At 45.2% G+C, this 12,925-nt stretch overlaps 1 protein-coding gene across 1 annotated transcript; it reads right to left on the bottom strand.

Moving 5' to 3' along the window:
- Positions 1-9,131: 9,131 nt before the first annotated feature.
- LOC123116711 (cytochrome P450 709B2) lies at positions 9,132-11,315 on the bottom strand. The gene is made up of 5 exons (XM_044537633.1): positions 11,021-11,315; positions 10,684-10,907; positions 10,328-10,578; positions 9,833-10,205; positions 9,132-9,753 (listed from the first exon to the last, which is right to left on the bottom strand). The coding sequence occupies exons 1-5, from the start codon at positions 11,301-11,303 to the stop codon at positions 9,304-9,306; spliced, it is 1,581 nt and encodes a 526-aa protein (XP_044393568.1). The 5' UTR covers positions 11,304-11,315; the 3' UTR covers positions 9,132-9,303.
- Between the last annotated feature and the right edge of the window lie 1,610 nt (positions 11,316-12,925).

Genomic DNA, 12,925 nt, shown 5'->3' on the forward strand with positions numbered 1-12,925 from the left:
GAAGAAACAATCTTAGGGCTAGGCACAAAGAGGAGAGCCGGTTTACGGCGACTCCCTCATGATGATAATGAGACCTAGCCTCAAACAACATGTAGGGTTGTTACCGAATGATATTTCCCGGGGCCCGAAGCTGTCTAAATCCCTGTCTTGTGTTGCGTTTCTCGATTCCGCTCAACCCCTCTCAAGCTACTACATAGATGTGTTGGCCTCGCGACTAAGTCCGTGCACGAGGACATCTGCCGTGACAAAACCACGACAGTTGGCGCCCACCGTGGGGCCTGCGCACGGTGGTGTTGAGTTCTTGGAGGAATCTTTCCCAGGGTTTCCAGAAGTTCGTGAAATCTGGATCAAGAAGAACCGCATTGGAAGGGTCTGCACTTGCAATCTATGAGATTTGCGTTGAAAGAAGAAAAAAATAGGGTTTTCTGGTGCGTCACCGATGCAACGCGATCCGTCGAATCCGAATACAAGACCAAGTTTTACTATTACAAACGCGTACCGCTGAGGCCGACAGGAGTTTTTCTGTAGCTACAGTAAGCCGGGTCAGATAAATCCTTATCAACGTGGGCGTGAGAAGGCAATACTACTACTTCGTTGCTGCTCCATCAAGTACTTGCGTACTATTCATGATTAAAGCTCAGAGTTTGAGGAGGCAAATCTGTCCAGATAAGAAATAATATTTGTTGAAACTGCTTCACGTGAGCATGCATATTTGGGAAAAAGACTACAACACCAGATCGGACTGACAGATCAACAGGTTCAATCTCCAGCGCCACACAAAAACGACGATTAGGAGAAGGTTAATGGGCGTGGATCTTCTTCAGAGTTCAACTCGTCGTCAAAACCGCCCTGTCCTCCAAATCGCCCGCAGCGCGCAAACCGCCGTGGTTCCGCTTCCTTTCGGCGGGTCCGCCTTCGAGTCGGCCGGCTCCTGCCGTCGCCACCTAGGCCTCACTCTGAGTCAACAGGGATAGATTCGTCGAAAACTACCACGACTCGGAGGAGGAAAACCTGCCTTGACTGCTTCGTGTCCGTTCCAGGCCGCCCGGACCTCGTAAAGCTGCCGCCGGATGCCAAACCGTCGTTGCCTGAATCGTGGCGGAGCCGTCGCCTCGCTCCCGCCGTCGCGGTCTCCGTTACTTCAACCCGCCGACGTGCCACCTGATGCCATCGTTGAGTCACTTCCGCCTCTGAGCCGCCGTCACCGAGCTGCAATAGGTTTAACCCCGAGTCATCGCCATGACCTGCTGTCGCCGCGAGCTCTCGCGGTTGCCTGCAAGCCGGCGCCTCCGTGGCCGAGCCACCTCCGCGATGGCGGGTCAACGCCGAGCCACTGCCGAAGCCTCACCCTCTGTCGTGGCTGGCCGTTCCGCTTCAGCCGCGGTTTGCTACGTCTGCTGTAGCCCGTTTGGCCGGGTCAGCCGCCGTTTCTTGCGGCCTCGAGCTGCCTTGTTCCACTGTTGTGACCCTCCCTTTCCTTGGAGCTTCCCTGCATTAAGCCGTCCGAGGCCGTGACCCGCTGTTTCCCTGCTGAGCCGGCGTTGTTCTCCACCTCCGCTGGATTGCTGCACTGCCGAGCTGCCCTCACTTTCGCTGATGGATTTTTCATGCCCGATGAGTCTCTTCCCCTATCGCCAGATTTGGAGTCCACGGTCAACTCCCGTGCGGCAGAGGAGCAAGGGGAACAGCAGGAATTATGGGCGTGGATGATGCTAATACTAAATCTATTTTTAAATCCCTGTGCCCGGACAAACGATTCTCATGACCAGTTTGATACACTGCCCGAGAAAACATTATTCAACAGTGGTGATAGCAACACTGTTCACATGCATCAAGTGGTAACGAACACTTCATGTGTGTCAGGCACATCCGCATGGATAACAAGGCATTCAAAAGCGATCGTTACTCAAAAACAAAAGTGGGAAAAAACAAACGAATGGTGCTGGCACTACATCAGGCGTGCGTCTGCGTTCATCTGATATAAATACCAGGTGCTATTCATTTTATCTATTTTTAAGTATATATTAAATCATTCGAGCAATACTGCTCCGCCATGCTGTATTTTTTGTACGCGGGACAATTGTTGATGGCAAAGACGATGGTTGTGTCATCTATATATACTATGTCTGGGATTGACTCGCCCGTCCGAACGGCTTATTGTGCCTATGATTGACTCGCCCGTCTGCGCTGGCTTACAGCGCCGCGGCCGGCTCGCCCGTGGTTAAATTGAGCTTCACCGAGGCCGCCACCTCTGTCATCATTGATGCAACCCTATGGCTGGTAATTTTTGACGAAGCATACCAGGTGATATCCATCTAAGTTTATTTTATTAGCACGTATTGTTTTTGACAAAGAACAATTTATCTTTGCCTTGGTCTGCAATATTGTTTATGCAGGACATTTGTTCACTGCAAGAGTCGGGCTTACAAACGCCGCGGCCAATTCTCCTGTCCACACCGGCTTACAACGTCACGGCCGGTTCATCTGTCTGTGCTGCCTCAGATATTGCGGTCGTCTTTACCGTCCGACTCTCGCAGCCTGGTCTCCATCAACACATCGGGCCGCACCTGTCTGCATGAGCTGTTTATTGAGTATGAGCACGTCACTGCTTGGGAAGCCCGGTTTTCTTCCAACAAATTGGAGGCAAATTATCATGTATTATCAGTCGCCGTCTGCACTGGATGGTTCACACATGTCACCGCCATTACAGTTTGGTTAACTTCAAATCACCAGTTGGAAGGAACCATTGGCCGAGTTGCTGACACGGCTCATACGGGATCATTTATAACCCGCCGCGGTCACCTCAACCTTCTGTGGATTCACATCATGCTATCAACACCAATGATATACAAGTTATGCCGGTTTATATGACGGTCAAATATGGAGAATCTCAAGCCAACTCTTCGAGTCACCTTGAGACTTGGGGGCTACGATGATATGACGCAACAAGTCTTGCCAGTTTCAGCAAATTTAAAAACCCCAGGACAATGGAGGGAAAGATAACCCGGTCCCGGAGGCTACTGTTATTTGAAGGCCGTCAGAAAATTTCCGGCTTAGAAAGTATATGACAATTACAAAATCCCGGCTCAATGAAGAAGTTCCGGGTCATCAGAAAAGATTCCGGTTTAAAATCCGGCTCAAGGGAAGCCAGTCTCACTGAAGCTCTCAAATCCGGTTTAAGAATTTCCGGTTCAAAAAGGAATTAACTTCTCGCAAGTTCGAGTTTAAAGGCCGTCAGAAAATTTTCGGCTGAAAATGAAGATTCCGGTTTAAAATCCGGTTCAAGGGAAAGATGTCTCCCACAAAGCTTTGAAGCTCTCAATATCCGGTTTAATGTCCGGCTCAAGAAGGATTTATCTCTTGCAAAAAGTTAAAGGGTGCCAAAGAGGACCTGCTGCCATGATGCGCGGTTCAAACATGGGTATCATGCCTTATTGGCTTATCATGTTATTGATCAATTGGGGGCTTGGTCATGTCTAAACCATAGTCACACCTCTTGATCGGCGCAATGCCACAATATCACTTGGGGGCTTGGTCGCGTGCGAACCAATGCAACACCTTTTGATAGGCGAAAGCCACCAGATCACTTGGGGACATGGTCAAGTCTGAACCAGTCACGCCTCTTGATCGGCCTAAGGCCACAGAATCACTTGGGGGCTTGGTCGAACCCGAACCATTGCCATGCCTTTTGATCGGCATAAATGCCACGGTTTCATTTGGGGACCTGGCTGACTTGAACCATCGCCACACCTATTGGGGGCTTGGTCCTGTCTGACCATGGTAACACCATCTGATCAGCTCAATAAAGCATTTTTCTTGCAAACAGTTTTATCATTGCCTTTTGCTTCAGTCTTTTTCTTAAATGACTATTATTTTTGTTGCATTTTTTTAAACCGACATTGTTAATCCGGTTCGACTGTCAATTACAAATTGGCGGAACACGGTCAAATCTTAATCCGGAGACTATCTGCCCGGTTTGATTTTATGTTACCATCTTATTATGGAGTAAACTGGTGTTCATTAACCCGGCTTGACTTTCAACTGCAAGTTGTCAGTACATGACTAATTATGGTCCGGCGATTATTAACCCGGTCTGGTTTCGACTATAAGTCGCCAGTATTATATATGGTTAATCCGGTGTTTATCACAACCCGGTACGGTTTTTCATAAACCGGCACAATATGGAAGAAGTTATCAGTACTCAAAATTTGGGTTATTACCTCTACTACAAAAAGTTGGTAAACCAATGATGTGATTCAATGTCACAGGTATGATATATTTCATATTTGATTATTCTTAAGTGCAGCCTTGGTTATAAACCTGGGTTATATGTTGGGCATTATGACCCGTCCGGCGGTAAACCGCCAGGACATCTTAAACTTGTTGTATGCAGAAACAGGTTGAATAAAGCATGATTATAAATCACCGGCGTTTATTAAACCGGCCTGGCTTTAAGACGATAAGTCGCCAGTATATGATGAGAAATTGTCCGGTGTTTATTAAACCGGCCTGGCTTTGGACTATAAGTCGCCAGTATATATTTGGATTGCGCCATTGGAATCATGCGCTTATAAATCATCGGATTATATTATTCAAATAGCCAACATGGCTGGATTTTTATTATGGTTATCAATAACCAATATTATGATTGAGGTTTTCAAAGTCGCTTTTGGCGCAATGGTTATTATTTTATCAATGGATATGATTTATTCTACAATGGAGGAAGTAGTCCAAGTCGCTGCAGGCTTACGACCCGGCACTTGGGGGCTACATTATTTAAGTTGAGATTACATCAAATATGCAAGTCTCATGTCGCTGCAAGCATGCACCATGACACTTGGGGGCTAATGCAAAGTCATCTTTTGCTCATCTTATTGAAGACCCCACTCATCACATTATAATGAGCCGGCCCTTGGGGGCTACCAATTGCTCCCGTCAACAATTCAAGGTACAAACCTTTTTATTCATTATATTGAAGGGTCTACTGCTCAGTTGGTAAAGCACAAGGCTCCTAACCTTGTGGACGTGGATTCAAGTCCCATGATGGGGGTTACATCATATGATGTTATTTTCATTGAAGTATATATCAAGTCCCAGCTCAGTATTATCTTACTGAGCCGGCCCTTGGGGGCTACACATCATTGCTCAAATCTACATGATTATACTTACCAAGTCTATTCTCATTATTGCATAATGACCCGGCCCTTGGGAGCTACATTGGTTAAAGTTTTTATGAGTATAAGGCAATTACAAGTCCCAGGTTGCTGCAAGCATAACAAGCCGGCACTTGGGGGCTACATATGTGGAATATTCAGTTGTGACTAGTAACTGAGATGAACAATCTGGATTTCTTCAAGGTTGCAACATTTATATTGACACAAGTCTTAAGCTATCATTATGTTCTCCTCTTAAGACTTGGGGGCTACAGGTAATATGCATATAAAGGAGGAACATCTTCTAATTCTCAGTTTTGGCAAATCAGGAAGATTAATTGTGTGACCCGGTGTTGGCAACAATCATAACCCGGCGTCTATAAACGGTCATAATCCGGGATCATCAGTTTTTATAACCCGGCCATTATGGTAATGTCAAACCGGCAAGTTTTTACATCTTCAAACCGGCTGAATATCAGATGAATATTTCAAGACCAATATTTCTTAAACCGGCGCTTTGGAAGCCGACTCAAGTGGATTATTCTTCACAATATTTTTCTATGAGAAACCAATGTCAGCAAATTGAGTATGACGCTGGCTTATTGACCTGGATTTTCTAGAAGGAGGAAATGACAAGGACTTAAGGATAATCAGGTGCCGGTTTACAAGAATTCTTAACCCGGAGCACAACCTATCAAGTTTGTTCTTGTGTTTATTTTACAGGATCAGTTTAACATGGATAAATCCAAATTAAACTGGGGGCTAATGTCGGGGATATACCCCGCGGTGTAAACCGGCCGGAAGTTTAACCCGGCCGGACTGGACGACTCACTGGTAACCCGCCCGGAGCTTGGCGGTTCACGAGGATACCCGCCCGGTCTTGGCGGTTCATTCGTAACCCGGCGGGCGGGTCTGATGGATGACGAGGCCCATGGCCCAGAAGGCCGGTTCACGTTTAATGGTGGGCCGGTTTATGAGGAAAGCATAAGGACTATTCTCCTACAAAGGAAGCAAGACTAGGACTCCACTTGTAATAGAGTAATCCTAATCCAACTAGGACTAGTCATGTAAACCGCCCCTTCAACATATATAAGGAGGGGCGGGGATCCCCAAAGAGGGACAAGCTACAAGCAAGAAGAAACAACCTTAGGGCTAGACACAAAGAGGAGAGCCGGTTTACGGCGACTCCCTCATGATGATAATGAGACCTAGCCTCAAACAGCATGTAGGGTTGTTACCGGATGATGTTTTCCGGGGCCCGAAGCTGTCTAAATCCATGTCTTGTGTTGCGTTTCTCGATTCTGCTCAACCCCTCTCAAGCTACCACATAGATGTGTTGGCCTCGCGACTAAGTCCGTGCACGAGGACATCTGCCGTGATAAAACCACGACAATATGCAAGTCCTTCTTTTGCTCCCGTATCTCTCCATAAGTTGTCGTACCAAGAAAATGGCTTCCATGGTCAATGTATGTGATTCTGATGTCCTCTTTGTCCTGCATTTGACAATGAAGCACCTTCTAAAACAAGATTTAATATTCAAAAATAATAATAAACTAAATTCATTTACCGTATGAGAGGCCAATGTATCTGATTCAGATGTCCTCTTTGTCCTGCATTTGGCAATGAAACACCTTCCGCTCCGTGAAATTTTACAAGCAAATCATGGGATTCTAGCAAGCTCTTGTGCATTTTAATAGGCTATCGAATGGTCTTTGTCAACTAAAGCATACTTATTTTTCTTTTCTGGTTATTGGTTCATGAACCCGAAACCTTTTCCCAAGTCCCAAGTTACAGTTGTGTGGTCTGCCAGGAAAACACCAAAGATCCATTTAGCCGGAACTGTCCTTTTGTAGAACAGTGTTTGGATGTCAATCTGCCTGTCGAGACATAGATGTATCTCCCATTTGGATGAAATTCACAACTCAAGTCTGCTCTTCGAAGTCTTTTTGCAATGGAAATTCTGTTGTTAGCAGTTTGGGCATCTTGATGACCAAAAATCTTCTCATCTTCAAAAATGAAAGACCCTCAATTGAGACTCTCCTTGTTGAAGATCAGGTATATGACTTTGCAATGCCACTTCAAATCATCTGTTTGAGAGTACAATTACGTTTTCTAAGATGCGATCCGTGATTGGATTCAGGTGGTCCTTTGGAACAAGTCTGCTAAGTCTTTAACCACTTGTTGGACTACCTCCATATCAGTATAACAAATTACATTGTAGGAGGTTATAGAAAAAAATACATCTCTTTCTAAAAATACCAACTACCCATGAATTCGAAGGACACCATGAGACAAGATGTTGTAGTTGTAAAGTAGGGTCTAGTATATTGTCCTTGTACACATATTTGTATACGTATGTAATTGTGATCATCTATATATTGAGACGTGAGGCTGGATGTCAACCACCCACGCAAAACCCTAAACCTTGTATTTTCAACTTGGTATCAAAGCTCGTCTTGTTGCTCGTGGTTTCACTCAATAGCACGGGATTGACTATGTAGATACTTTTAGCCCGGTGGTGAAGCCTGCCACGGTTCGCTTGGTTTTGTCTCTTGCCGTGTCTCATGGCTGGAGCCTCTGACAGATTGATGTGAGCAATGCCTTTTTACATGGGTTCTTGGCCGAAGATGTGTACATGCAGCAGCCACCTGGGTTCAAGGATGCCACTTATCCCTCTCATGTCTGCAAACTTCAGCGGTCTATTTATGGTCTCAAGCAGTCGCCCCGTGCCTGGTATGCTCGTTTGAGTCAGCGCTTTTCACAGCTCGGTTTTGTTGCTTCCAGATCAGATGCATCTCTGTTCATCTTCTCTCAGCGTACTATACAGATATACATGCTGGTGTACGTTGATGATATTGTGATTGCTGGCTCTACCCCCGCCGTGGTGGATCGTCTTGTGCAGTCGTTGTCTGCTAGCTTTCCCATCAAAGATTTGGATCGCCTCGAGTACTTTCTTGGTTTGGAAGCGTCCTTTCATTCAGGGGGCATGGCCTTGACGCAGAAAAAGTATGCGTTGGATCTTCTTCATCGCGTCAACATGGAGAACTGCAAGGACACTTCCACTCCGCTTGCTACATCCGAGAGTCTCTCACGTCATAGTGGTGCACTACTGGGTAGAGATGACTCCTTTCGGTATCGCAGTGTGGTTGGGGCACTTCAGTATTGGACCCTCACTCGTCCTGATATATCCTTCGCAGTGAACCAAGTGTGTCAGTTCCTGTCTCAGCCAACGGAGGATCATTGGGAAGCAGTCAAGCATATTCTGAGATATGTCAAAGGTACGCTAGACATGGGACTATGGATTCGTAAGTCCAGATTTACTGGAGTGAGTATATTCACCGATGCAGACTGGGCAGGCTGTGCGCTCCACTGGTGGTTTTGTTATATTTGTTGGACCTAACCTTGTATCTTGGAGCTCGAAGAAGCAACCCACAGTTTCGACATCAAGCACCGAGGCAGAGTATAAGGCATTGGCTAATGGCGCAGCTGAAGCCATTTGGATAGACTCAGTTCTCACAGAACTTGGAGTCCCATGGCAGCGCACTCCTATATTGTGGTGTGATAACTTAGGGGCAACTTACCTGACGGCGAATCCAGTGCTTCGTGCTCGGACTAAACACATTGAGATTGATTTCCACTTTGTGAGAGAACGAGTAGCTACTTGTGAACTGGAAGTCAGGTTTATTTCTACAGTCAGTTAGTGGATGTATTTACTAAACCCGCTACTAGACATATGCTAGACCGTTTTAAAACCAATCTGAATCTTGTATGTAGTTCAGATTGAGTGGGCATGTAAAATAGGGTCTAGTATATTGTCCTTATACACGTATTTGTATACATATGTAATTGTAATTGTAATCATCTATATATTGAGACGTGAGGCTGGATCTCAACCACCCACGCAAAACCCTAAACCTTGTATTTTCAACCGTAGTATGTAGAACGGAACCTAGACATACAAGTATAGAACTACATACACAACCAAGAACCGAGTTTATTCACTTATGTGCCATCTTCTCATATCACAATTTTTTTTCGCTGGTTCTCAAATCACAGGTTCATAAACCACATCACACACCACACATCCATCTTGCCTCTTTTCTAGGCAGAACATAGATATTATTTCTTACAAATGACACAAACTAAGATATTAAATGTCACTTTTTTGTCCATCCAGCAAATTCCTCACGATTAGGGGAAGCCCATACCTAGGTGCCAGTGTGATGAGGTTCCTGGGCATGTGAACATACTGGGAAGAGAGGGAGAAGGAGAATCTTCTCAGGATCAACGTCATCACGGTCTGCACCTCGATCATGGAATAGTTCCTCCCAGGGCACGCACGTGGCCCGCATGAGAAGGCCAACATTGCATATGTGTTGTTGGTAGCCCCCAAGACGCCTTTCTCAAACCTCATGGGGTTGAACTCGTCGGCATCGAGGCCCCAAATCTCCTTGCTCCGGTGCAACATCATGATCGGAATTGTTATCATGGTTCCTTTTCGAAATTTGATGTTTGCTAATGTTGTGTCAGACGCGGTCTTCCTCAGCAAGAACGGCACAGGACTGTAGAGCCTCAGTGTCTCAAGAAGGAACATGCTAAGCTGCATTGACATATATGCACCAAGATATCAGAGAATTTATAAGACATGAGTCAAAGTATTATGTCTTATATGAACATACTAGCTTCAGTTTGCCAAGGACTTGGATGCTATTGCTATTGGGGGCGTCGCCATCATCATCCCTGCATTCTCTCAGCACTTCTTTCCTGAGCTTCTCTTGCCATTCTGGGTAGATGCTGAGCAAGAACATCGCCCAGGTGAGGAGGGTTGCACCTGAGTCCTGCCCAGCGGCGAAGATGGTCTTGCACTCACCGATCATCTCATCGTAGCTCAATGATTCAACTTCTTTTAACTTGTACGCCTGCAGCATCAACCCGAGTAGGTCGTCTCCGCCGACACCACTGGCAAGCCGCTCCTTTATGAGCTGTGTTATATTGCTCGTCGCCGACTTGTCAAGTTTCCATGCCCTAATGTTACGGGGTGTGGGCAGGTATCTGTATATAAAAACAAAATTTAGCAAGATATATAGTGTTATATGGCTGCCAGTCCAATGCTTATTAATGTGTGGTTTTGCTAAATCTAGCATCTCGACTATATAAATCTACAAATATTATACCTAAATCCGGGTATTTGAGGATCCGCAAACGCATATACCGCGAGCTTCTGGCCCTCCTTGCCTGCGACAAACACCTCCCGGGATTCTTTGCTGTTTTGGCCGAAGATCACCTGTTCAATGACTCCTAAAGTCAACTCTTCAGCGTAGCACCTCATGTCTATCTCGGCTTGGTGGCCGTCACCCTTTTCTATTTGGTTGCACCATTGCGCAATCATCTTTTGCGTGCCTTCCCTTGTCATAGCTGACACAGACTACGCATAGGATAAACCACCAAAAGTAGGCTATTTAGTCCAACAAAACAGACGGCTAAAATAAACTTGGTACTACGTTCATTCGTTGTAGTACTAGGCAACAACCTTGAGGCTCTCGTGGTTGAAGATCGGGTATACGACTCTGCGATGCCGTTTCCAGTCATCGCCGTTTGTGGTCACAAGTCCTTTGCCGAAGATGCGTTCCAAGATTGGATTCAGGTAGTCCTTTTGGAACAACTCTGTCTTGTCTTCCAGTACTTGCTTGACTAGCTCCAAGTCGGTAGAATATATTGTCGGTGTTGGTCCCAACCAATACAGAAATGTTTTCCCTAAGTAGATACCCACACCTTTATATGAGGGCTTAATTAAATGATACTAGTACTATATGATGAACAACCAGTCTTTCAGATGATAAAAAGTGAGAAACATTTCATGCATTTACCATAATCGGCGGCCCATTTGTGAAAGAAAGGATTGACGCGGGAGGTGTAGTCGTGGCTGCCGATATCCAGAGGCGCCTTTGTCCTCTCGGCAACCAACATCTGTTTCATCTCCCACAAGGACCCAAGGACGAATCTGTAAGGTGGCCCTCGTATCCCCTGCCGTTCAAACCAGCCGGCGACGGCGTACGGCCTCCATACCAGATGCCACAGGGACCTCGAGATCAGCCAGAGAATAAGGATGGCGGCAAGGGTGTGTACCATTTCTACCAGGGTCGCCTCCATGGATATACTCCCTCTAGTCAATGGTGAGTTTTATTCAACTCTTGGATCGTGGCTAACTATATAGGCTCGACGTGTGTCACTGTCCCGTCGTTTCCGGCTGTGAAGTAAAGTTGATCTGTTGGAGCTTCATATATGCCATAGTGATATTTCGGGAAGTGTCTTATAATTACATGCATGCGAGGAAATAGCCACCATGTGATTTGAGTGTTGAGTTGGTATCGGTTGCTTCACTTTCACACTCATAATATAACTTTAGGCGTTTATTTTTTATTTTTTCCAGAATCTAACTTTAAGTTATAGGTCTCTGCCAGCGAACAAAGTGAACGTGTTGTTAAAATGTAATATGACCATTTTAATGAGAGTCAATGCATTTCATTTTGTCATTATTGACCTAAGATATTATGTGACAGAAGATAAGATGAAACACTTAGTTGTAAACTTGTAATAGTCCCTACTAAAGTTGTACTAAAGCAGTGACAATTAATATGGATCGGACGGAGTATTACATATTGTTTTAACGTGCATTTTTTATTTTGGTTTTGAAGATATCTTACACAAATTCAGACACCACTGAGTCAATATTCGCATGAAAACTCATTTTGTAGTGGATAAAATTGCCGTTTTTATTTATTGAAACCAAATGATAGCATGTGCTTGGATAAGTAAGACTACAACAAAGATCAGCTGCCAACAGAAGTCGTTCAGAATACTATAAGTTATTACTTGGTGCAAACTTGCATGTCTATTCTGCCATTGATCACGAACCATGCATATTTTCTATAATTACTTTTCTGGTTCAATCTTGGTCGCAAATTTTAGAAGCATTTTTGCCATGTTTGCATAAAGCAAAGCAAACATGAAACACAAATAACGAGATGCTGAACATGTGTTGGTCGAGAAGGCAGCAGAGGTGTCCATGTCGGTGCTGTTGTCACCCACGCCATAGACCGTTGTCGGAGTGGTTGCACGCTGTCTAGAAAGTAATCCGTCACTTGGGCGCAATTGTCCACAGACACGTCGCCCCCCATTGGATACAGGTTCTCAAGAACAAAACGGGCAACCCAGAGATTCTTTCATGTTTGTGTAACTTGAAGAGGATGTGAAATATGTAGAGCCTTTCATAGCTGTGAACTCTGATGGCATAGGTTTTAGGTATCCATTTCTATAAGTTCGTATAGAACCAAAACACGGAAACTATATAAGAGCGTCAAGTCGCATCCAGAAGAATCGAGGTTTATGTCCTGCTTCTGCAACATCAAGAGGAATTAAGCTAACAAGACAATCAGTTAAAAAAATAACATGAAAAAGGAAGAACCTCCAACACCCTCAACAAGGGGGTTGAGATCCTCTGCAGTATCGTATGGTGCTGTAGTGTGGATGACACGTGGGGGTCAGGTCCCATATGGTAGTGACTGTACAACACCGTACAGTACTGCAGAGGATCCTAACCCTCAATAAGGTCATGATGCCCGTGGGCGCCGCCATTGTTATGTAATAGCAACGATAATTTTTTTTTAGGGAAGGAGGATCATCCCCGGCCTCTCCATCTGGGCGATGCATGCAGCCATTTATTAATTATTCATCAAAGATCTTATAAAGAAATACAACAATAAGTCTGAAGC

Source organism: Triticum aestivum, chromosome 5B (assembly GCF_018294505.1).
Source record: "Triticum aestivum cultivar Chinese Spring chromosome 5B, IWGSC CS RefSeq v2.1, whole genome shotgun sequence".
NCBI classification, from domain to species: Eukaryota; Viridiplantae; Streptophyta; class Magnoliopsida; order Poales; family Poaceae; genus Triticum; species Triticum aestivum.